Source organism: Chiloscyllium plagiosum, chromosome 1 (genome assembly GCF_004010195.1).
Source record: "Chiloscyllium plagiosum isolate BGI_BamShark_2017 chromosome 1, ASM401019v2, whole genome shotgun sequence".
In the NCBI taxonomy this organism is placed as follows: Eukaryota; Metazoa; Chordata; class Chondrichthyes; order Orectolobiformes; family Hemiscylliidae; genus Chiloscyllium; species Chiloscyllium plagiosum.
The window spans coordinates 64,753,219-64,777,993 of record NC_057710.1 but is presented as its reverse complement, the minus strand read 5'-3'; the positions used below and the strand labels follow the sequence as shown (position 1 = coordinate 64,777,993).

At 40.1% G+C, this 24,775-nt stretch overlaps 1 protein-coding gene across 1 annotated transcript; it reads left to right on the top strand.

Moving 5' to 3' along the window:
• Positions 1–1,241: 1,241 nt before the first annotated feature.
• On the top strand, positions 1,242–23,255 carry si:dkey-3h3.3 (uncharacterized protein LOC100144568 homolog). Its single transcript, XM_043688258.1, has 4 exons — positions 1,242–1,363; positions 6,100–7,248; positions 15,870–16,087; positions 23,110–23,255. The coding sequence occupies exons 1-4, from the start codon at positions 1,358–1,360 to the stop codon at positions 23,177–23,179; spliced, it is 1,443 nt and encodes a 480-aa protein (XP_043544193.1). The 5' UTR covers positions 1,242–1,357; the 3' UTR covers positions 23,180–23,255.
• The last annotated feature ends 1,520 nt before the right edge of the window (positions 23,256–24,775 follow it).

Genomic DNA, 24,775 nt, shown 5'->3' with positions numbered 1-24,775 from the left:
GATGTTGTGAAACTTGAAAGGGTTCAAAAAAGATTCACAAGGATGTTGCCGGAGTTACAGGGTTTGAGCTTTAGGGAGAGGCGGAATAGGATTCAATTCGGTAAAATTTTGCAGTGCTTTCTCTACAGTAAGAAAGTGATGTGGAGGTACCGGTGTTGGATTAGGGTGGACAATGTTAAAAATCAAGATTAGAGTGGTGCTGGAAAAACACAACAGGTCAGGCAGCATCCGAGGAGCAGGAAAATCGATGTTTTGGGCAGGAGCCCTTCACCGAGAATCAGGTTTCCTGATGAAGGTCTCCTGCCCTAAACATCGATTTTCCTGCTCCTCGGATGCTGCCTGACCTGCTGTGCTTTTCCAGCACCACTCTAATCTTGACTCTAATTTCCAGCATCTGCAGTCCTCACTTTCGCAAAGTTAAAAATCACATAACACTAGGTTGTAGTCCAACAGGTTTATTTGAAAGTACACACTTCCGGAGCACTGCTCAGTTGTATTGACACTTTGATCTTTTATTTTAAATTCTGTGTCCTATGATCCTGCCCCATGAGCTACCTGACCAATGAGCAGCTCCCCGAAAGCTTGTACTTCCAAATAAACCTGTTGGACTAAAACCTGGTGTTGTGTAATTTTTAACTATAGCAAAAACACCCTCCCTCAGATAAGGAAACCAAAACCAAGCAATATTCCAAATGTAACCTCACTAATGCTCTCTATAATTGCAGCAAACCATCCTCTTGAGTCAATAAACGACCACAGAAAACAATCAAGACCAAAACATAGTATGGTTTCAAGAAGTTGTACAAAGCCCTTGGGGCCAAAAGTATCAAAAGTTATGGAGAAAATGCAGGAAAACGCTACTGCGTTGGAAATCAGGCATGATTAAAATGAATCAAAAGGCCTGCTTTTGCTATTTTGATGCGCTTCTAAACACGGTTCAACCCGGAGTTGTGGAATTAAATGTTTTAATCTAAACTCCACCTTTACCAGTGCTTTTTCCACTCCAGTCAATGGGATAGATAGCAAGGTTCTTTCGCATAAATGTGAAGAATAATATTCAAAACTGAAACCAACCGAATCGCGGGCTCACGAAAATGAAACTGCACTTTCCAAAAGCGGGTCAGCTATGTATCTTTCCCGGAACCAAAGCTAATGATTGACAGTCGTGCGCACCAATCAGAAGAGCGGAGTGGGGACAGACGGCGGGCTGTTCTCCAATCAGCAGCGAGGAGAGGTGGGGTGCTGGCGCTCGGGCTGAATTGGGTGCAGAGTGGAAGCGCAGTCCGTGTGACTCTGTGTCTGCTGCTGTGTTCCTGGACCGAGAGCGGTGTCTGCACCGTCCATCCCGACGCTTCAGATGGAGGTGCGTTGTGCATTATCACGCTTTTCAACTGACAAAAGCGGTCGAGTTGCGGTGTGTGGTAACTATTTGTCACTGTGTTCATCCTATGCAGCACACCGTTTGTGTGTGTTTGAGGAAGCAGCACGTATTCTAAGATGAAGGTGTTGTGACTCACTTGCTATGCTCCATTGGTGATGCAGTTCCAGAATTCTCAGCGTCTCCATAATGCTCCTTCTGGGCTTTCTTAGATCCTGAACAGGCGAGGACGCCTCTTCGGGGTCAGACAGACTCTGATTTGGACCCAGTCTTGCAGCCAGTTGTTTTTCAAAGGCTGGCTGTATTCCGGCCTATCTCGCTCCGCGCGTTGAACCCTCTTTCTCCCCGCCACGTATCACTTTGATTATCATTCAGATTTAGCATTCCCCACCCCCAGTTTACAGTTTTGTTTTAAATCAAAAGCAGTGAGGAAAGAGTGGGTCGAATGCATGTTATTTTCTATAGTAAATATGGCGAAGCAATTGATTTTATTTTGAAATCGATAAACAATCCTTAGAATACCACCCTGCGTAATGGGTTATTGAGCTTGCTATGTTCTGGGCACAGGAGCGTGAATCAAATAATTAGGTACAGGCGAGGTGAATACAACATAATTGGGGTGGATAATAAAATAGAGGGCAACTGATGTGAATGTTCTCCCAATATTCAATGGCTGCCATATTTCTGTCTCGTTTGAATTGCTGAGTTATGAAATTGATTCTGTCTTACTGTTTTTAAGTCCCCACGAGTTGTGTAATAAATACAATTTTAAAAAAGCAAAGTGTATCATTGCTTGTACATCAGCAAAGTATGAATGTAATATACTTTGCAGAAAATAATTTTTGTCTAAAGAATTTATTGTAATAAAGCAGTTTACTGTAATCGATGTGCCATTGGGATCCACCAGTTATTCAGTACTTCGTCCAGTAGGCATTGCTGTTCAATGTTCCTGCAGAATAATAATTAATGGAAATCTGATTAAGGAAGATGCAACAGTTGACCCCTTAGTTGGAGAGTTGGACCCAAGGGTCTATTTTCATGGTATATGACTCTATGACTCCAGCAGAGTTTGATTGCTGTATCACCCCTGCAAATTATTTTCTAAAGCTAATTATAGTTGCCCATTATCATCAAGCTTAGATCAGATAACTTAAACCATATCAAATATATAAACAATGAACCCAAGAAAAAGTGCAATAGGTGATTCAGCCCTTTGAGTCCAATTCACAGCTGGTTTTTGAAATCTATAGGAATCTACTGATTTCCATCGTAAACATGCTCAAAGAGTGAGCTTGCTCAGCACTCGCGAGCAAAACATTTGTAGGAATTATTACCTGTGAATAAAGGAATTCCTCCCTAAAATGAATCCTAAATGGCCTACCCCTTACTCTGAGACTCTTTCCCTGGTACCAGCCAGGGGAATTTTATAATAGAAAATTCTTACAACTTTGTATTTGAATGAGATCACTTCCTGTTATTTAAAATGCCAGAAAATAAACGTCAGTCATTTGTAACCCGTCCGAATTGCCCTTAACTGATCAGCTGGGTAAGTCAGTTCAGAAGGCATTTGAGTCAACCACATTGCTGTGTGTCTGGAGTCACATATAGGTCAAACAAGGGGAGGTTGGCATAATTTCTTCCCTAAAGGACATTTGGGAACTGTTTTTTACAACCACCAGTCATAGCTTCAGGGTCAGCATTGTTGATGCTAGCTTTCAATACCAGATTTATCAGTTAAGACTAAACTGTACCAGTTATAATGGTTGGATTTGAGTTCATGTCCTCAGATTATCAACCTGGGCTACTAGTCACATTAGGAGAAAGTGAGGGCTGCAGATGCTGGAGTTCAGAGTCGAAAAGTGCAGTGCTGGAACAGCACAGCAGGTCAGGCAGCATCCAAGGTGCAGGAGAATCAACGTTTTGGGCATAAGCCCTTCATCAGAAACATACTTTATGAAGGGCTTATGCCCGAAACATCAGTTCTCCTGCTCCTCAGATGCTGTCTGACCTGCTGTGCTTTTCCAGCACCGCCCTCCTCTTCTAGTCACATTAACATTACAGCATCTCCCTAAACCTCTCATTTCTTCACATTGGCAGATTGGATGCATTTAACATCTCTAAATCTGCTTGAAGCATTTTTGCATTTTTCTCACAAATTGCTTTCATCTGGTTCTGAGGAAGGGTCACTCGACCCGAAATGTTAATTCTAATTTCTCTCCACGGATGCTGCCTGACCTGCATTTTTCCAGCATTTTGTCTTTTTTGCTTTCGTCCAGGTTTGTCATTCTGTCATAACTTACTACACACAAGGGCATTCTACCACCATACCATAGATGGCTTAACACCAACTATTCAGGGAGAAATAAATGGGATATGCAAGTAAGATACTACAATAATTTTGTGTGCCTTTAATCCAGATATAGATTGAGTAAATCAGATTGGCTAAAGGAGCCTGAGAAATGAACTCCTGAGTGTATTCAGAATGTGTTTTTCTGAGTAGCACATTTTGACGTCAACCAGCTATTCCCTGGTATCCTCCACTATGAACAATGAGACTGGATTCATTAATAATCTCATGGTAAAGATGTCTCCGGGTGACAGTGTTCATAACATGATCATATTTCTTGTTCATTTTGAAGGGAAGAGTTTGGTTTAAGGTCAGGTTTTCAAACCTGGAAAAGGTAAGGACATGAAGTCAGAGCTAGTTAAAGTGAATTGGAAACTAGATTTAAGGGCAGAAGATTTGCAGTGGCATTCTTGAGAAGATACTCGAACTCTCAGCAAAGGTTTACTCCAGCGTGAAAGAAAGATTCTTCGAGCAGGATGCAGCATGAAGCATTTGTATAAAATTGGAAGAAACACTGAAAATATCTCTAATACTAGTGGTATTTCTACAGACAGTTTTTAGATATTATTTGTTGACTTTTAAAATATGAAACAAAGGAGAAGGTAGGTTATGAGGGAAAGCTAGTAGTATAATATTAAATGGTAAGAGCTTCTACAGGTATTTAAATAGAAATAACAAACTAAAGCTAGTGTTGATTATCTAGGGAGACAGTGTCTGTTGAATTACAGAGAAATAAGGCATTTGTGGAGACATTGAACAGGCATTGTGTGCCTGGCTTCACTGCAGAACACTTAGAAAACATTTCAAAGATGATTTTAAAACAATTTGACCTAAGGCTGTCAGGTTCCCAAAGATAGATAAACTGCATTTTAAATAAATAGCCGTGGTACTAGTAAATTGATTATAATATTTAAAAATTCTTCTCAGGGTCCTTATTGGATTGGAGAACAACTAATGTAACATTGTATTCAAGAGCGGGGGAGATAGAAAGAAGGAAACTCTGGGCTAGTTAGCCGAACATCTGTTGTTGTGAGACTGTTAGTACCTATTATTAAAGTGGCCAAAGCAAGATATTTAGAAAATTATAATAGGGTCAAACAGAGTCAAAATGGTTTTGTGGAAAGGCAATACTGTTTAACTAATTTATTGAAGTGTTTTGAGGAAGTGACAAACCAGTAGATGAAAGGGGTATGGGGTTCCTTAGAAGTGGAATACCTAGACTTGCAAAATGAATTTGATAAAGTGTCCCACCAAATATTACAATTCAAGATAAAAATCATGGTGGCATGGGTAAATGATTTGTTAGCTAACATAAAATGGAGAGTGTAGATAAGTGTATCCTTGGGCAAGTTATTTATTTTCAATTGCCACAGAGATCATTAGTGACAACTCAACCCTTTATGATTTATAAATGACTTGGTTGAAGGGACGATGTGGATAGTAATGAAATTTGCTGATGATGCAAACATTGGTTTGAAAGTCAGTTGTCTCAAGGAGGTAAGGGGCCTCTGACAAGCTAGATAGTTTAAGTGGCGGGGCAAATTAATTGCCAGATGGAATTTAACATGGAAAAATTTGAGCTTGTCTATTTTGGCTGGAGGAATAGAAAAACACTAATTTACATAAATGGATAGAGAACTGCAGAACTCTGGCATGTAGATGGATCTGGCAGTCCTGGTATGTGAATGATGAAAAAGTTAATTTGCAGCACAACACATGATTAAGAAGATAGATGTTGGTGTTAATTGGTGTTAAGGGGATAATAAGTGTGAGAGAATTTTATTGTAGCAATAAGGGGCCTTGGTGAGATGACATTTTGGAATTCTGTGTACTTTTGGTCACGATAATTGAATTAGAAGCAATTCACAGAAAGTTCACTGAATTGGGGGTGAAGCCCTTATCAGGAAATCTTGAACTCATTGGGCTTTAGAAGAATGAGTAGTGATGAATTTGAAACCTATTAGGTCCTAAGAAGATTTCAGTTCTTTCCGCCAGAAGGAGGTGGCGAACAGTGACATTGAATTTATTCAAGGCAGAGTTAGGTAGTTCTTTGGTAGACAATGGAGTCAAGGGTTATGTGGAGTAGACATGATGATGGAATTAAGATCACAACCAGATCAGCTGTGAATTTGTCAAGTGACAGAATAGGCTCAAAGTGTCAAATAGCCTGGACCTGATTCTGAGTCTGATATTTAACAAACCCTTGGTCACGAAATGAAGTTGAACTAATCTCCAACTCTACGTTCTAGAAGAGGGGAGATAGCAGACAATTTTTTTTGCAAAAATCTAAACACAGCTTATGGTAACATTTATAAATGGTATAACTGTAACATTGAAACATTGTATATTTATTGTTGGATTTTACTTATTTCAGGTATTTCCTGAAGTCAGAGCGATCATTGATTTAAACATCTTCAAGGACAAGGCAAATGAGGCATTGAACATTATTCAATCAGGCAAATCAATTGAAAAGTGTAAGAATTATGGAAATAGTTATGAAGTTATTGATTCATTTGAAAAGATTAATGACATTCACACACAGCTATTGAAACTCAAAATGAGGCCCTCTGCAGCGGAACCTACCAGGTCTTCTCGAACAGAAACTAGCAGGTTCTCTGGAGCAAAATCTACCAGGTCTTCTGGCACAGAGTCCATTAGACCCTCTGATGACAATGCCACCAGACCCTCTGAATTCAATTCCGCCAGGTCTCCTGATGCAGAGTCTGCCAGGTCCTCCTCCCATTTTGAGTTACCAGTAAATGAAACAATTCTAAATTACATTAGAGAGATTTATGGGAGCAAGTTGCAAAAGTTAGAGAAAGACTTTGATGTTTCCATAAAGATGAACCCTTCTGGAGACAATAACGTTACAGTCCAGTATACAAGTAACAAGAATGGTTCAGTGTCCCGTGGGGCAACAGATTCATTTTTGACTCTGTATCAACAAGTTGCGACAAACTTGAAGATGGAAATGATAAAGAACCCAGGCAGAAGAACAATAAAGAAGGATACTGGAGCATCTCTGCAAAAGAAATTTCCAAAGGTTTTGCTTATTCCTAAGGAAACAGAGTTTATTATAATGGGAGAGCCTGCTGATGTCAGTAGCTACGCACATATCCTGAAATCTGAACTCGACCAATTGGATAGCTATTCAATGCCTGATGCAACAAATTCAAAGAGGAGACCACCTTCATCATCGGAATACAAATCTAAGATGTATTCAGCTTCAGCAAGTAAATTGGAGGCTAAGGGTGAGGACTCGACCTGCCCAATTTGTTTGGAAGAAATTGAAGATCGAGAAACTTTAAAAAAATGTAAACATTCATTCTGTAAGGACTGTATAAATGTGGCTTTTAAAACAAAGTCTGCATGTCCTATATGCGGAGAATTGTATGGCGAGATAATTGGTACTCAACCTGAGGGTGGCAGGATGTCTTCCAGAAACATGCCAATGAGCCTTCCTGGTTATGAAAAATTTGAAACAATTGAGATACACTATACAATACCAGATGGCATTCAGGGGGTGAGTAATTGTTTTGCTATAGCTTCAACATTGTGTTAAAGATATGATCATAGAACAGCACAGGAAAAAACCAATCAGCCCATTCAGTCTATCCATAATCTTTTATCCCTGGAGCCATATTGGTAAATCTCTTCTCTATTCCTTCCAAAGTCTTCATGTATTTAGAGTCATAGAGATGTGCAGCATAGAAATAGACCCTCTGCCGACCAGATATCCCAACCCAATCTAGTCTCACCTGCCAGCACCCGACCCAGATCCTTCCAAACCCTTCCTATTCATATACACATCCAAATGCCTCTTAAATGTTGCAATTGTACTAGCCTCCACCACTTCCTCTGGCAGCTCATTCCATACCCATATCACCTTCTATATGAAAAAGCTGCCCCTTAGGTCTCTTTTATATCTTTCCCCACTCACCCTAAATCTATGCCCTCTAGTTCTGGACTCCCAAACCCCAAGGAAAAGACTTTGTCTATTTACCCTATCCATGCCCCTCATAATTTTGTAAACCTCTATGAGGTCACCCCTCAACCTCTGACGCTCCGAGGAAAACAGCTCCAGCCTGTTCAGCTTCTCCCTATAGCTCAAATCCTCCAACCCTGGCAACAACCTTATAAATCTTTTTTGGACCCTTTCAAGTTTCACAACATCTTTCCGATAGGAAGGAGACCAGAATTGCATGCAATATTCCAACAGTGACTGAACCAATGTCCTGTACAGTCACAACATGACCTCCCAACTCCTGTACTCAATACTCTGACCAATAAAGGAAAGCATACCAAACACCTTCTGCACTATCCTATCTACCTGTGACTCCACTTTCAAGGAGCTATGAACATGCACTCCAAGGTCTCTTTGTTCAGCAACATTCCCTAGGACCTTACCATTAAGTGTATAAGTCCTGCTAAGATTTGCTTTCCCAAAATGCAGCACCTTGCATTTATCTGAATTAAACTCCATCTGCCACTTCTCAGCCCATTGGCCCATCTGGTCAAGATCCTGTTGGATCTGAGGTAGATTCGCTATCCACTACATCTCCAATTTTGATGTCATTTCTTCAAGTAAATGCTCAAAATTAGGCACAGTGCTTCAGCTTGGCCAAAACTATGTTAAAGTAGGTTTAGCATAAGTTGCTGGTTATGCTTCTGCTTATAAGACCCATATTCTTAATGAACTGTTTCTAAATGTGTGAACAAGTATCTCCACGACTTTTTCTTTGTACCCCTTGTTTAAAGTTACCAATGCCTCTTTTATTCTTTATAGCTCAACCAATCACCTCCTACTTTCCCATGTTAATACACTTATGAGTCTCGACCCATACCATCCACCTCATCTCATTCTTTTACTTTTCCTGTATTCCCATGTACCCATATCATTTGCTTCTGATGCATCTAAGATGTTTGACTGCAATGCTTATTGTGTTATCAAGGTCCACATTTAACTGTTCTCTGAATGAAGAAATTTCCCTTTATTTTTTCTATTAAAGTTGCTATTTTTTAATTCACTCATGGGGTGCAGACATTGGCTGGCCAGCATTTATGGTCCTTCCCAGTTACCCTTGAGAAGGTGGTGGTCAGCTTCCTCCTTGAGCCACTGCATTCCATATGTTGTGGGTAGACCCACAAGACTCTTAGGGAGGGAATTTTGACCCAGGAATAGTGATCTAATTATCTTATGGTGAATTTCTGTGATGCATCTTGGAGAGGTGGTGTTTCAGCCCGGTCTGTCTGTGGCTCACACTGGTGTCTCAGCCTGCAGGTGGGTTCTGCCTGTGCACGTTCTGGAGGCACCGCAGGAGATTGCGGAAGCTGCAGCATCAGTGATGGCACTGTGGGCAGACATGGGAAGAGCAGGAAGTTGGGGAGATCCCTTGGTATCTGCTGTGGTGGCTGAGTCTCCTGAAGACTGACGTAACCAGGACTCATTGAAGTTTGCTGAACTTCTAACTTAATTCCTTTATTTTTCTAATTAACATTAAAATCCTTCTTAATTTTAACTTTATTTCTTTATTTTTCTACTTATTCTATAAAGGTAACACTTAACTTTTTAATTCTGTTTTTTCTTTAACTACTTTGTACGGAGTTAACTATTTGTATGGAGAAACCTTTGTACCGAGGGTGTGTGGCGACATACAATTTTGTTTATTCTCCTGTACTTGTACTTGAGTACATGTGACAATAAAATCTAAATCTGAAGGTAGTATGCACTGCTGCTACTGTGCATTGGTGGTAGAGTGAGTGGATGTTGTACCAATCCGTTGGACTGCTTTGGTCAAGATGGTGGCAAGTTTCTTAAGTGTTATTGGAGCTGCACCCGTCCAGGCAAGTGGGGAGTTCCCTCAAACCCCTAACTTGTGCCTTGTAGATGGCGGTCAGGTTTTGGGAAGTCAGAAGGTGTTATTTGCAATAATATTCCTAGCCTCTGACCTGCTCTTGTTGCCACTGTATTTATGTAGCGTGTCCATTTGAGGTTTAGCCAATGGTGCCTCCAAGGAGATCGATAGTGGGGGATTCCGTGATGATAGCACCATTGAATGCCACAGGGCTGTGGTTAATATGTCTCCTATTGAAAATGGTCTTTGCCTGACATTTGTGTGGTGTGAATGGTACTTGCCAGTTGTCAGCCCAAGCCTGGATATCGTATAGATCTTGTTGCGTTTGAGCATGGTCTGCTTCAGTATCTGAGGAGTCACAAATGAAGCGGAACATCGTGCAATCATCGACGAACATCCCCACTTCTGACATTATGATGGAGAGAAGGTCATTGATGAAGCAGCTGAAGATGGTTGGGATGAGGACACTACCCTGAGTAACTCCTGCAGAGATGTTCTGGAGCTGAGATGATTGATCTCCAACAACAAAGTCATTTACTTAGAGTCAGGTTTGACTCCAACCAGAAGAGAGCTTGCCCCCTGATACCCTTTGATTGCAATTTAGCTAGGGCTTTGTGATACCACTCACAGTCAAATCTGGCTTTGATGTGAAGGACTATCACTCTCACCTCTCCTTTGGAATTCAGAACTTTTGTCTATGTTTGAACCAAAGCCGTAATGAAGTCAGGAGCTGAATGGTTCTTGTGGAACCCAAACTGGGCATTGCTGAGCAGTTGTTGCTTAATAGCACTGTTCATAACACATTCCATCACTTTACTGATAATAGAGAGTAGACTGATAGGGTGGTAATTGCTTGAGTTTGATTTGTCCTGCTTTTTTAAACATAGTATATACTGGGCAATTTTCCACATTCTTGAGTAGATGCCAGTGTTGTAAATGTATGGAAAGAGCTTGGCTAGGGGAACGGCAAATTCTGGAGCATAAGTTTTCAGTGCTATTGCCAGAATGTTTTCAGGGCCAGTATCCTTTGCACTATCCATTGCCTCCAACTGTTTCTCAATATCACTTCAAGTAAATCAAATAGTCTGAAGTTGGCTGGTATCTGTAATGCTAGGGACCACTGGAGGAGGCCAATCTTATGCTTCAGCCTTCTCTTTTACACTGATGTATTGTGCTATTCTATCATATGGGATGTTTGTGGAGTCTCCTCTTCCAGTGAATTGTTTAATTATCCATCACCATTCATTACTGAATGTGGCAAGACTGCAGGCTTAAATCTGATCCTTTCATTATGGGATCACTTAGCTTTTTCTGTCACTTGCTGTTATGCTGTTTGGCATGCAAGTAGTTCTGTTACTTAACATCACCCAGGTTGGCAACTCATTTTCAAGTATGCCTGGTGCTGCTACTGGCATGCCCTCCTGTACTCTCTACTGAACAAGGGTTGACCCCTTGGCTTGATGGTAGTGGTTGAGTGAAGAATATGCTGGGCCATGAGGTTGCCGATTGTGCTGGATTAGAATTCTGCTGTTGTTGAATGCGCACAGCGCCTCATGGTCGTCCAGGTCTTGAATTGCTAGATCTGTTCTAAGTCTGTCCCATTTAACGTGGTGACAGTGCCATACAACACAATGGAGGTTATTCTCAATGTGACAGGGGGCGTCGTCTCTACAAGGACAGTGCATGGTGGTCACTTACTGATATTGTCGTGGACAGATGCATTTGCAGTTGGCACGTTGGCAAGGATGAGGTCAAGTATGTTTTTACATCTTGTTGATTCCCCCACCACTTGCTGCAGATCCAGTCCAGCAGCTGTGTCCATGAGAAATCAACCATTAATCAGTAGTACTGCTGCCTAGCCACTGTTGGTGGTTGACATTGAAATTTCCCACCCAGAGTACATTTTGTGCTCTTGCAACCCTCTGTGCTTCCTTCAAGTTTTACTCAACATAGAGGAGACTGATTTATCAGCTGAGGGAGGATGGTATGTGGCAATCAGTAGGTTTCCTTACCTATGTTTAACCTGAAACCTTAAACCTCATGGATTCCACAGCCAATGTTGAGGACTCCCAGGTCAACTTCCTCCTCATTGTATGCCACTGTGCTGTTACCTCTGCTAGGTTTGTCCTGCCAGTGGGATATATCCAGAGATGGTGATGGTGGTGCCTTTCCAGTCTGTGAGTATAACTGTGATACAGCTCTCCCAATGTTGGCCCTGCCACTAGGTGTTAGTAAGGAGGATGTTGCAGGGTCGACAGGGCTGATCCTGCCATCGTCTTTTACTGTGCCTGGGTCAATGCCAGGTCATCTGTCCAGTTTCATTTCTTTGTTGAGACTTCGTTATGATTGACACAACCAGGAGAATGGCAAGGCCATTTCAGAGGGCATTTGGGTGTCAATCATATTGCTGTGCACCTGGAGTCACATGTAGGTTAGACACTGAGGATGGTGGATTTCCTTTTTTTGAAGGACATTAGTGAGCCAGATTTTTTTTTTGACATTGGTTTTCATGGTCATTAGTAGATTCTTAATTCCACATTTTTGTTTGAATTCAAATTCCGCCAACTGCTATTGGGTGATTCGAACCCAAGACCCAGAACATTAGCTGAAGTTCTGGATTAATAGTCCAGCAATAATATCACTGGGTCACTGCCAGTAACTGTTAATAGTATTACCATTACAAATAACTATCTAGTATTTATTATCCTTGAATTTAGAACTCAGCCAGAAGTGAAAACATTCTCTCATTGGTATGTTTTTGCCCATTTATAAATCTAAAGACCTTTATCAGGCCTCCTCCAGACTTTCTCTTTTCCAGTAAAATAAATCCAAGCCTATTCTATCTTTTCCAATAGCTGTTTTCTCTCATTTCTGTTGCGATCCTTATAAACCTTTGTTTTTTTACATTTTCTTTCTGGTGTTTGTGATGCTTTATTATATGGAGCCAGGAATTGTGCACAGTAATCAAAATGTAGGTTAAAAATCAGTTAATTCCAGCACATGTAAGCGTACATGGCCTTTCAAATGACTTAGGAAAGTAGATGCCAATGGAACAAAAATTAGCTGACAGTAGAAAACAGTGGTTAAAGATAGGTGTGTCTTCAGTCTAGAGAATGCTGCTTCATAATTCCCAGTGTTCAATACAGTTATTTTTGACAAACATTATTGACTTTGACAAACTGCAGGGCACAATTTTAAATTTGCAGATGACGCAAGATTTGCAAGTGTGATACACGGTCAGGCTGATAATACTGTAATGGATTTGAAGAGAATGCAGACTGATTGCTAGAATGGGAGGATATATGACAGTTAAAATTCAATGCAATAAACTGAGAGTTGATGCATTTTGGTATGAAGAATAAGATAATTAATAAATCTCAAATGCTTCAATGATAAAGGGAATTAAAGAGAAAGTAGATTTATGAATATTTGTAAACTTCCTTTTGAAGATTGCACAGTTGGGTTGACATAACATATACTTAGCTTTATAAATAGAGGCCTGGAAACATAAGTCAGGAGGTTATACTGAACCTAAATAAACACCAGTTTGACTCGGCTTTTGTACAATTCGCAAATAACATGATGAGGGTACAGAGGTAATTTAAATTGGTTTTATGTATCAATTGGAGAAGCTGGAATTAATCTATTTACAACAGAGGGTTCAAAGGAAATTTAATATCTTCAAAATCATAAATGCTTTCCATAAAGATAAGCTATTGAGATGACACTAGGAAAACTTCTTCTGTAACAATAATTAGAAATTGCAGTGCACTGCCTGGCAAGGTGAAGGCAACAAATGTATTTGTGGCCTTCAGCAATGAATTGGACTTGGAAGGGAACAAAATTGCAGGGATGTGAAAAATGAATAAGGAAATTCAGCTAACTAGATTGTTGTTTCATGCAGCCAGCACAGATTTAATGAGCCAACTAGCCTCTTTTTCTGCTTTCTATTCTATAATTTCAGGATCATCGTTTGTGTGTGTTTGCCATGAACGTGTTCTGTTTCTTGAGCTCTTCTCTGTCAAAATTTAAGTTGAGCCAAGCACCTTAATATTCAATACAAGAAATTAGAATCTAATGTACACACAACAAAACAGAGGTTTTTATTCTATGTTCTTAGTTCTTTGCACAGCCATTTGCAGAACCATTCCTCACTGGCTAGCACTGCTGCCTCTCCGTGTCAGGGATCATACTAAATTGCCCAATAGTGTTCAGGGACATGCAGGCTGGGTGGATCAGCCATGCTAAAAATGCAGGATTACATGGGTAGGGTAGGATGTTGAGTCTGGGTGGGATGCTCTTCAGAGTTCAGACTCAATGGACTGAATGGCTTCTTTCTGTACTGTAGGGATTCTGTGATTTGCAGAGCAAAGTAAATGTTTCATGCTGTACCATGCTGCATCCTAGTTTATCTCTGGCATTGTCTTGAATAATGGTACCACATTGATCTCCCCAGTCCTCTGGCACCGCTTGTGGCCAGAGGAGAATTGAAGTTATTGCTAAAGCCTGACTCATTCCTCCCTTATAAAAAGACTTTACAACTATGAACTAAAAGACAGACAAATCTCTTGCCCTCTGTACACAAATCCCACAGTGCTCTAAATTCCCCCAAAACACACACTTGGACTGTATCTCTCTCAGGATGTATTCTCTCCTAACTGCTCAGGTGAACCAAATGAATGAAAAGGCATTCTATTGAATTTAGAAGAATGAGAACTGATTTTATTTTTGGAAATACACAAAATTCTTTCAGGCTCAATAGAGAGATGTAGGAAGAATGCTTCTTCTGGGTGGGAGTGGTATCTAGAGCAGGGAAACAGTCACAGAATAAGGGACTGGGGTGGACAAGTTCGGAAGACACCAGCTTATAGTCCAACAGGTTCATTTAAAATCACAAGCTTTCAGAGAGTTGCCCCTTCAGGTGAAGTGGGAAAGAAGCGCACAGGCATAGAATTTATAGACAGCATGATCAATGGGCAGAGAGATCAAAAGACCATGCAAATGGTGTGAGTGGAGTGTCGACAGGCCAAATACAGTAATAGGTCTTTGAAGGTGATCAAGAGTGTCAGACGTTGTGACTAATCATTTGGAACATGGTGAATCTATGCAAGTCTCTTAGAATGAGGTGATAGAGGCTTAGCTTTGATCATGTTCAAGATTGACAGATTTCTCTACATATTCATTCCTCCATATCCCCAAGAATCCGTTCCTGAGACCACCTCCCCCCCACCCCCACCCCCGAATGATGAAATTTGAGGATGTGGTGCTTATTAAGAAAAGGTTAAAATTGTTCAAAGTTTCACTGATGTATAGTTTTTGCTTGCAGGAGTTGATATTTGTTGTGACTTATGTTTTGATGTAGACAGGCAAAATTACTGTTGCTAAAACCATTAAGGAGTATGGGGGTAATGCAGGAGGACAGAATTAAAGTCGAAGGTCAGCCATGATCTTTGAATAGTGGAGAAGCTCAAAGGGTTAAATCCTGCTTCTATTTGTTATTTATTGTTCATAAACTAGTTTTAGTTGCCCAGTCATCATTTTTGTGGACCTTAGGAATCTAATACAAGGTGCTTATTTAACTATAGGCCAGTTGATATGGATCTGTTTGCCATCAATTTACAAAATCCCAAAATACTTAGCTTTACGTATGGAGTTGGTAACTATCTTTGAGTGCTATTTGTTTTTCTGACCTTTTGCCTCTGCTACTGAAGATGGGTATTTATTCAATAGACAATAGGTGCAGGAGTAGGCCATTCTGCCCTTCGAGCCAGCACCACCATTCATTATGATCATAGCTGATCATCCTCAATCAGTATCCTGTTGCTGCCTTATCCCCATAACCCTTGATTATATCCTTAAGAGCTCTATCCAACTCTTTCTTGAAAGTATCCAGAGACTTGGCTTCCACAGCCTTCTGAGGCAGAGCATTCCACACACCCACCACTTCAACTCTGTTCTAAATGGCCTACCCCTTATTTTTAAACTGTGTCCTCTGGTTTGGGACTCGCCCATCAGCGGAAACATGCTTCCTGCCTCCAGAGTGTTCCCATAATCTTAACTCAGGATGCTATGGGTCGATGCAACATCTGTTTCAAAAATCCTGTTTGCAATTACCTAAACCAGCACAAACCAATAATTGACCTTGCAAATCTCTCTGATTTTTTTGGCTTAATTGCTTTTTGGTTAAACTGGTTATGTTTTCAGGAGACTGTAATTTGAGACAGGTTTATTATTTTAGTTTTAATAAAATATGCACAATTTATGTAACATTATTTTGTATAAATCATAGGCAGAACATCCTCACCCTGGACAAAGATATTATGGCACAACACGTACTGCATACCTGCCAGACAATGCTGAAGGAAGAAAGGTGTATAAGTTACTGAGGCGTGCTTTTGAGCAAAGGCTGATCTTCACTGTTGGAACATCTAGTACTACAGGGAGAAGTAATGTGGTAACATGGAATGATGTTCATCACAAAACAAATACAATGGGAGGACCATCAATGTAAGTGTGGTATTAAAATAAATCATGTTTAACATTAACACCTGATAAATGAATAAGTTACAATAGTTTTGCAAGTCTTTCCTTGTAACTCCCCAGAGCTCATTTTAACAGTAATTCCCAAAAACAGGCAGTGGCAGATAAGACTTCCAGTTGTATGTTGTGCGTTAGCAGAAAGGAAATTCAGCCAGAAGAATTTTCGACAAGGTGCATAATTGGCCACTACTGCCAGATGTTTTAATTTAATTGGGTAGTGTTTTGAGTATGCTTAAAATTTTAATAATAAATTGCAAATTGAAATTAGAAAATAAAGGCAAAATATTGCAGATGCTGTAAATCTGAACAAAACCAAAATGTCATGCTGGACTCAAAGTAAACTGTTTCTCTCTCTGCAGATGTTGCCAGACCTGCTGAATTTCTTCCAACACTTTCTGGCTTTCATTTGAAATCAGAACATGTTGGAAATGCCCAGCAGGTCTGGTAATATGTGGAATCTGAGAATTCACACCCACTCAGTAACATTTCTGACAAGGTATCTTCGAACGGAAGTGCTAACTCTGTTTCCCTCCAATGATGCTGCCTGACCGAAGTATTTCTGGCACTTTTTGTTTTTACTTTATTCCTAGCATTGCACTTTCATGTTTAAAACTTTAAGTTGTTTTGGCAGATCAAAAGAGTGGTATAATAATTTGAGCATCTTTTACTGCCTAGGATAAATGAGAGAGATTATGTGAATTTTGCAGGGTATTGAAATACAGACGCATGCTTCAGTGACTGGGGAAAAGATGGATTTGTTGTGATTTGTTTAACCGTGAAACACAGCTGCTCAGGGCTCTGTGTTTACACTATTGGAGAGTTGGGTTTTGTAGCTGGAAGACTGGTCCATTTACATTTCAAATTCAAATAGCCATAGTATAAGTGAATAATTGAGCCAGCTTGAAGGGCAAAACAGACCATCTCCTTAATTCATATGTTTGAATAAAATTTACTGGAATTTTTGGGTTTCTTTCATTGTCAGCTTTTACCGTTTTAATTCAACCCAGCACTTTACAAAGTTATCGCTGAATGAACAGGTGACTATTCGGGTTTACCCTGCTCTGGCATCTGTTGGTTTCCCTGTTGCTAGACTCCATTCCTTGTTACTTACACCACCATTGCACTTGCTTCTAGCATTAAATGTTGCATCTCAACCTGCGTTTCCCAGCCTAAAATATGTCATGTTAAAGTTTTATCAGTATGTATTACCTCAGCCAGGTAGCATCCTTAAATTGCAATTTGTCAACTGTGTGATGAAGTCAAGCCTCAGCCATATGAAGTTTAGCTTAGTTGGCTGGACAGCTGGTTTGTGATGCAGAGCGACATCAACAGAGTGCGTTCAGTTCCCGCACCAACTGAAGTTAACATAGTCGCCCGAGGCTGGAATCGAACCCGGGTTCCTGGCACTGTGAGGCAGCAATGCTAACCACTGAGATAGTGTATTCAGAGCAATAAGCTGTGCAGTCTTCAGAAAGGTTGAGAGAATCCAGGTGAAATTTTAGGACAATACAGAACAGTTGCTTGGCGCCCATGCTTTCAGAAATAAAAACAGAAACTGCTGGAAGGAAACACCATTTCCGTATCCAGCAGAGAAGCGGACAATGATATCTTCAGAGAATATGCTCCAATAAAGCAGGACATGCTCAAATAAAAATAAAACACCACAGAACCTGGAGATTGGAGATGAAAACAGAAAGTGCTGGAAAAACTCAGCAACTCTTCCAGCATCTCAAGATGCCATATATATTTTCAACTTCACCTTTTCTGTTATTAAAATTTCCAAATGAGCCATTTGGACGTATCTCAGGACCGAACCTGTCCAAGGACCACCTTAAAGTGAGGCAGCTGGAGTGGAGACCCATAAGTGCGAAGACTCTACTTCGAGTACTTGCAAGCATGACATGAAGGCTATCGTTAATCTAGAGTTGCCAGCTGACAAAAGTGGGAAATGATAATGATTCCTGTGGTTGAGTATACACTAACATAATGAGCACTGGCTATAGCAGCTTACCAACAAGTGCCAATGCTGGTAATAACAGTCCATAACGTCATTTGGCAGCTTTGCAAAACATGCCCTTCAAAGATTGACCATCATTGCTATCAACAAAGGTGTGCTAAACGCTTCACATCATTGGATTGTTTGCTGTAGTTCCATCATCTCTCAGAGAGGGAAGAATGTCAGCATATTGGTTCTTGATCCTTTGACCAATGGGAACAATTTCTTCTTATCTACTCTGCACCAAACTACTTATTTGAAGACCTCTGCCAAATCTCCTGTCATGATGCAGACGTGCCAGAATCTTCATTTCTTGAAAGGGAACTGTCTACAGTTGACCAATCTATCATTGTAGCTGAGATTTCTTAATTCTGAATCCATTTTCATAATCTTTTTCTGTGCCTTCTCCAGTACCTTCACATTCCCCTGCAAGTGTGGTCCAAAATTGAGCACAACATCTTACTTCAGGCCGAAGCACATCTAATAAAGAAATCACCAAAGCTTCCTTCATTTTGTACTTAATGCCTTATCTCTAAAGCCCAGGATCAATGCTTTATTAACTATTTCCTCAATCTGCCCTATCGCCCTCATTGATTTGTATACCTTCTACCCTGTGAGTTTGAGCTAGTCTGAAGATAGTGGACAGTGGGAGGATGTCAGTCGAGACCCAGGCTTGAAGCCCTCAGCTACCCATAAGCCAGAGAGACACTCTATATTTCTCCATCTCATGGGAGCTGGGATTCAATATTATTGCCAATCTGGGAGTCAACATGTGCCCAGTTTTGGGACAAAAGTAAGTAATCCTTGCAAAATTGTAAGCTAACTAAGTGGTGAATATCTTAGTATGAGTGTCTATTTGCAAAGAGCTGAGTGAGTCAGTTCAGTTGATTGAGCAATTTTACTTCCTACATTTCGGTTTTCATTTCAAAGTAAATGGTCTGAAAATACGTTTAAGGCATGACAGGACAGCTTCAATCTATGGAATACCGTTCTGTGTCAGGTGGGGAGTTGTGGACTTTTTTGTGGCAGAGACAGTCATGTGTGCAGGGAGTGGCTCCAGCTTCAGGTTTTCGGATTCAAGTGGAGGATGCTGTCACTGGTGTATCCTTGAAGCCGAGACCTACATGGATAGCGCATTCAACAATGTGATCACACCACAGATTAAAAACATGCAGGTAGAAATGGAATGGATAATTGGTAGACAATCTAAGAAGACCTGGCAGGTAGATCAGGAGTCTCATGAATCTATTTCAGGTTAGTGGGGGCGATCGTTCGTGAGAGGAATGAAGCAAGAGCCAAGCTTATGGCATTGCAAGTGGTTCAGCTGTACAGGTGGAGCAGAAGAAATGTTGGTGTGCAATAATGGTAGACTGCTTAATGGATAGAAGAACAGACAGATGATTCTGTGTTCAGGGTGTTATATTGCCTCCTTAGTTCCAGGGTTGAGGATGTCACAAAGCATCTGCAGAATATTCTTTTGAGCAAGGATAAAGATCAGTGCTCTCCCTTAATTCCTCTAACTTTCTTTCTGGCTGCACAAACCTCTAAGGTCCATGTCCAGTAATGACATCTGGAACCGGAAGTCGATGCTGCGATTGTATGCAGAACATTGGAGGGGCATGCAGCTTTGATTAAACATTTTTATAAAGTGTCAGAGGTTGCAGACCGCATTGATTAAAAGATGGATCAGGTCCTGAAAGCATTTAAGGAGCTTGGCAATACAATAAAAAGTAAGATGTTTAAGGTGGTAATCTTAGGATTAGTCCCAATCCAACATACTGGAGAGTAGGTAGAAATAGGAAGATTGAGCCAATGAGCATGTGATTGAAAAAAATGGGTGCAGGAGAGAGGAATTTAGATATCTGGAGAACTGCAATTGGATCTGTAGTATCTGTACAAGAAGGATGAGTTACATGTCATTAGAAATAAAATTAATTTCCTCCTGGGGAAATTGGCTCGAATTGTTGGGAAGGGTTTCAACTAACTTGCTTGATGGATAAGAACGTGAGAGGGAATTCAAATGGAATAAAAATAAATTGTTTATGGGAAGTAAAGAAGCTATTAATGAAAGGGAAACCAGTGTAAACCTGTCCTAGCATCAACCAGGGTTAAGTGACAGAAGTAGTAAAAAGGCAGAATTAGAAGCATTTTATGTGAATGCACACAACATTTGCCACCAGGTAGGTGAATGTATGGCAATTGTAGAAGTAAGACTGTGTGATTTAATCACCATTATGGCCACATGATGCATGGGATATGAGTCAAACAGACTACTTGACCTTGGTTGGTGTCAAGCTTCTTGAGTATTAGTGGAGCTGCATCCACTAAATTCAGCCTTATAGATGGTAGACAGACATTGTGCAGACAGATCACTTACTCACTGCAGAGGGAGTCCCTCACCTGCTCTGGTAGCCACAGTATTTATTTATATGGTTAGTCCAGTTCAGTTTCTCATCAACGTAATCCTGAGAATGTTGATAGTGGTGATTCAGCAAATGTGATATCATTGAATATTAAGTGATAATGGTTAGATTCTCTGTTGTTTGAGATGGTTGTTGCCTGCCATTGTGTGGCACAAATGATTTTTGTCACTTTTCAGCCCAAACCTGGATATTGTCCAGGTATTATTGCATTTGGAAATGGACTGCTTCAGTATCTGATGAGTCAGGAATGGTGCTGAAAATGACACAAATATCCCCATTTTTGACTTTATAATGAGGCAGCTGAAGATGGTTGGGCCTGGAGTAGGACTCTTGTAGTGCAGTGGTACTGTGAATTCTCTCAGCCAGGAGGCCTGGATTCAACTACCAACTTCTCCAGAAGTATATCATAACAACTGTGAATAGACTCACAGAAAATATTTACTGAGGAAACCTTGCAGCTTTGTCCTGAGGCTGAATGACTGACTTCCAACTGCAACCATCTACCCCTGCGCTAGGTATTGCTATTATAATCAGTGAGAAGTTTTCTCTGATTCTCATCAATGCTAGTTTTGCTAGGACTGTTTGATGCTATGCTTTCTCATTAATAGTAATCCCAGGGATGTTGATGGGGGATTCAGCAATGGTAATGGCATTGAATGTTAAGGGAGATGCTTAGCTTCTGTTGTGTTAGAGATTGAGAGTGTGACTATTTTCAACACCTTGTCTATCAAATTCAGTTGTTCAGTTTGGTTTATAAAAATGTAGTAAATACAGTACCCTGTGGTTTTGCAAACTGCATTCAAAGTAAGATTTGGAATTAAAAAGAGCTTGGCTGTATTAATATCACCTACCACAGTTTACATTATGGGCTCATGTAATGGTATTGCTGTTGTAAAACAAAATTGCTTCAGCAAAACATGGTCACCAAAAGCATGGAAAATTAACAGATGTTTAGTGAACAAACAATCCAGGTGCACAGACTGCTTTAGAGTGTTGTGGGGAAAATCAGCAGTCTCGGAGTCAGAATCAGGATCGAATGACAGAGTTTATTGTACAAAGAGACCGGAGCTCCAGGGAGAGAGAGAGAGAGAGAGACATTCGTCAACACGGCTGTCAGCTGCGAGTCTCCTCTCACTCTCGGAGCACATGTCATGATATTTTATACATTTTATGGTACAATAGTTCAAGTATCAAGTCTGTTGTACAGCATGGTTTGTTTACAGAAAACATTACAAGATTATTGTCAATTTCAGTGGTTTAATCATCCTTTCTGAGAAGGAAGATCATTAGCGAGTTTTGAGAAGATTTGTAGCTCAGGTTGAGGTTCTGGATGTAGGTTTGCTCGCTGAGCTAGAAGGTTCGTTTTCAGATGTTTCATCCACTTATAGGCAAAATCATCAGTGAGCTTCCAAATGTAGCACTGATGGCATGGCCTGCTTTCTGTGTATGTGTTTAGGTTTCCTTGGGCTGGTGTTGCCATTTTCTGGTGATGTCATTTCCTGTTATTTTTCTCATGGGGTGGTAAATGGGATCCAAGTTGATGTGTTTGTTCAAAGATTGGGAGAAGATTTGTAGCTCGGGTGCTCGTTGTTGTGGTCCTGTTCGCCGAGTGGGAATTTGTGTTGCAGACGTTTCATCCCCTGTCTAGGTGACATTGTCAGTGCTTGGGAGCTTCCTGTGACGTGCTTGTGATGTTTCCTCTGGCATTTATAGTGATGTGTTTGTTGATAGAGTTCCGGTTGGAATGCCATGCTTCTAGGAATTCTCGTGCATGTCTCTGTTTGGCTTGTCCTAGGATGGATGTGTTGCTCAGTCGAAGTGGTCTCCTTCCTCATCTGTATGTAAGGATACTAGTGAGAGTGGGTCATGTCTTTTTGTGGCTCGTTGATGTTCATGTGTCCTGGTGGTTAGTTTTCTGCCTGTTTGTCGAATGTAGTGTTTGTTACAGTTCTTGCAAGGTACTTTGTAAGAAATAGCAGGAAACCTAAGAAAAATAACAGGAAATGACATTGCCATATGAAATGACACCACCACCACAGGAAATGACATCACCAACCCAAGGAAACCTAAACACGCACACAGTAAGCGGACCATGCCAAAAGTGCTTCATCCGGAGGCCCACTGATGATGTTACCTAGTGTACGAGTCTTCTAGCTTAGCGAGCAAACCTACATCCAGAAGGAAGATCATTTTCCATTACTGCAGATCTGAAGTATTAACACTTGTATACAAGCAGTCTCAGGTAGTTAACATTTCTATTGAAGGTGGTGGCTGGACTCGGACACTTCGGCAGTTACTACAATGTTAGACATTACATATGTGTATTCTCTTCCCATATCCACCTTAAACTAATTATCTATGCTCTGTGTCTATTGTGCTAGTATCTTGTTAGCCTCAGGCCACAGTTATGATAATCAGAGTGCACTGATTTAAAGTGCTCAACAAAAGAACCAGAACAACTTTGTCAAATACAATTATGATTTATATTGAATTGATCTGATACTTGAACCATGTCTGTGATCCAACTATAAAATATCTTGATTTCATTAAAAATATTGTTCTTTTTTCAGGTTTGGGTATCCTGATCCAACCTATCTGGCACGAGTGCAGGATGAGTTGAAGGCCAAAGGCATATACTGAAATATGATGTGGAGGTGTTGGTGTTGGATAGGGGTGGACAAGGTCAGAAGTCACATGACACCTGGTTATCGTCCAACAGGTTCATTTGAAATCACAAGTTTTTGGTGAACCTGATGAAGGAGCAATGCTCCAAAAGCGTGTGATTTCAAGTAAATTTATTGGACTGTAATCTGGTGTTGTGACTTCTGATCTTAATCTGAAATACATAATTACATTGGTTGAGTTAAATAATTCTGTCTTTCAAGAATTACTGCTCCACATGGATTTCAAAATGATTTTATTAAGGTTGTATATGTTTAGTGTTAACCGCAATCCTTATTGTCCAGCTTGTCTCATGCACTATTCTTTCTCCAAATGCATCAATGTATAATTATATTCAAAATATCATAATTTGATTTTGCTCAGTAGATGTATAAAGAATTAATTTTAACTTACATCTGTCAAATATTTAACTGGGATGTGTTTTCATGAATTATGTAAATATAATGGTAAGTATTTTATGGTGTTGAAACTATTGGTTCTGTAATGGCTTGCATTCTATCACCTCCATCTGGAAAGTCATTTCTTTATTCCAGGCCCAAGTACAAAGCCAAACTTCGACCTGTCTTTCCAAGTGTTTGTAACTAAAGGCATTTAAGTTTCTGCGGAAATGCAGAAAGTAAGCAGATTCAATCAATGCTGCAATGTAAGTTGTTGGTGGAAGAGAGAAAAACTGAAATAACAAAACTACATCAACTGCCCTATGGCGATTTTTGTGAGTTGCCTTCCCAGTCTCTGCACTGCAGTCCCTTTTCACTCATCTGGATTTTCCTTTCACTCCAGAAAAGTTATAACATGAAACTCATTTTCAGCACAGTACTGTTATTTCTGCACAGTCCTCTGTGTGCATAGAAAGAGGCGGTAAATTATAGCAAGAATAGATTAGTAAAGAATCAAGGAAAGCAATCAATAATAAAAGAATAATAATAAATAAAAGCAAACAAAACTACATGTGCAAGTATTTTCTATGTTTCCTTGGCATCATTATCACAACCTCGATCCACATAGCTTGACATTTCAGTTAAATGTAATGATTTTCTAGAATGTTTTTCTTTGGATATTTAAAATGACTAGGAGAAATTACATTTTCCAGGAGAAACCAAATTATAATTTGCAAGCTAATGCTTAAAATAGTTGGCAGCCAATGTGACTAATGATATTTTGCAGTAGATCTCTAAGATTTTAGGAAACCAGGGAATTTATTAAACATCTGAAACAACATCACTCGATTCATATACCTATTTTCATTTTCAATTTCCATATAAATTCCATATCACAAATGTAATGTATATTTTTTTGTATCATTGACTTTAATGCTGCCATATTGAACTGGAATAATTGCTATTTCAGACCGTACACAAACTACAAGCAGTGTCTTGTCTTTGTAGTTTATAGATGTTCAGTCACTGGATTGAATCACTGCTTCAGTCTTGCTATTCTATTATATATAATCTATTCTGAAATACTACCCAGAATCTTTTGTTAACTGGTAGAAAAAAAATGGTGTTGGATTAAAAAATTACGTTGAAATGCTGTGTGATTGAATCGAACAAGCAC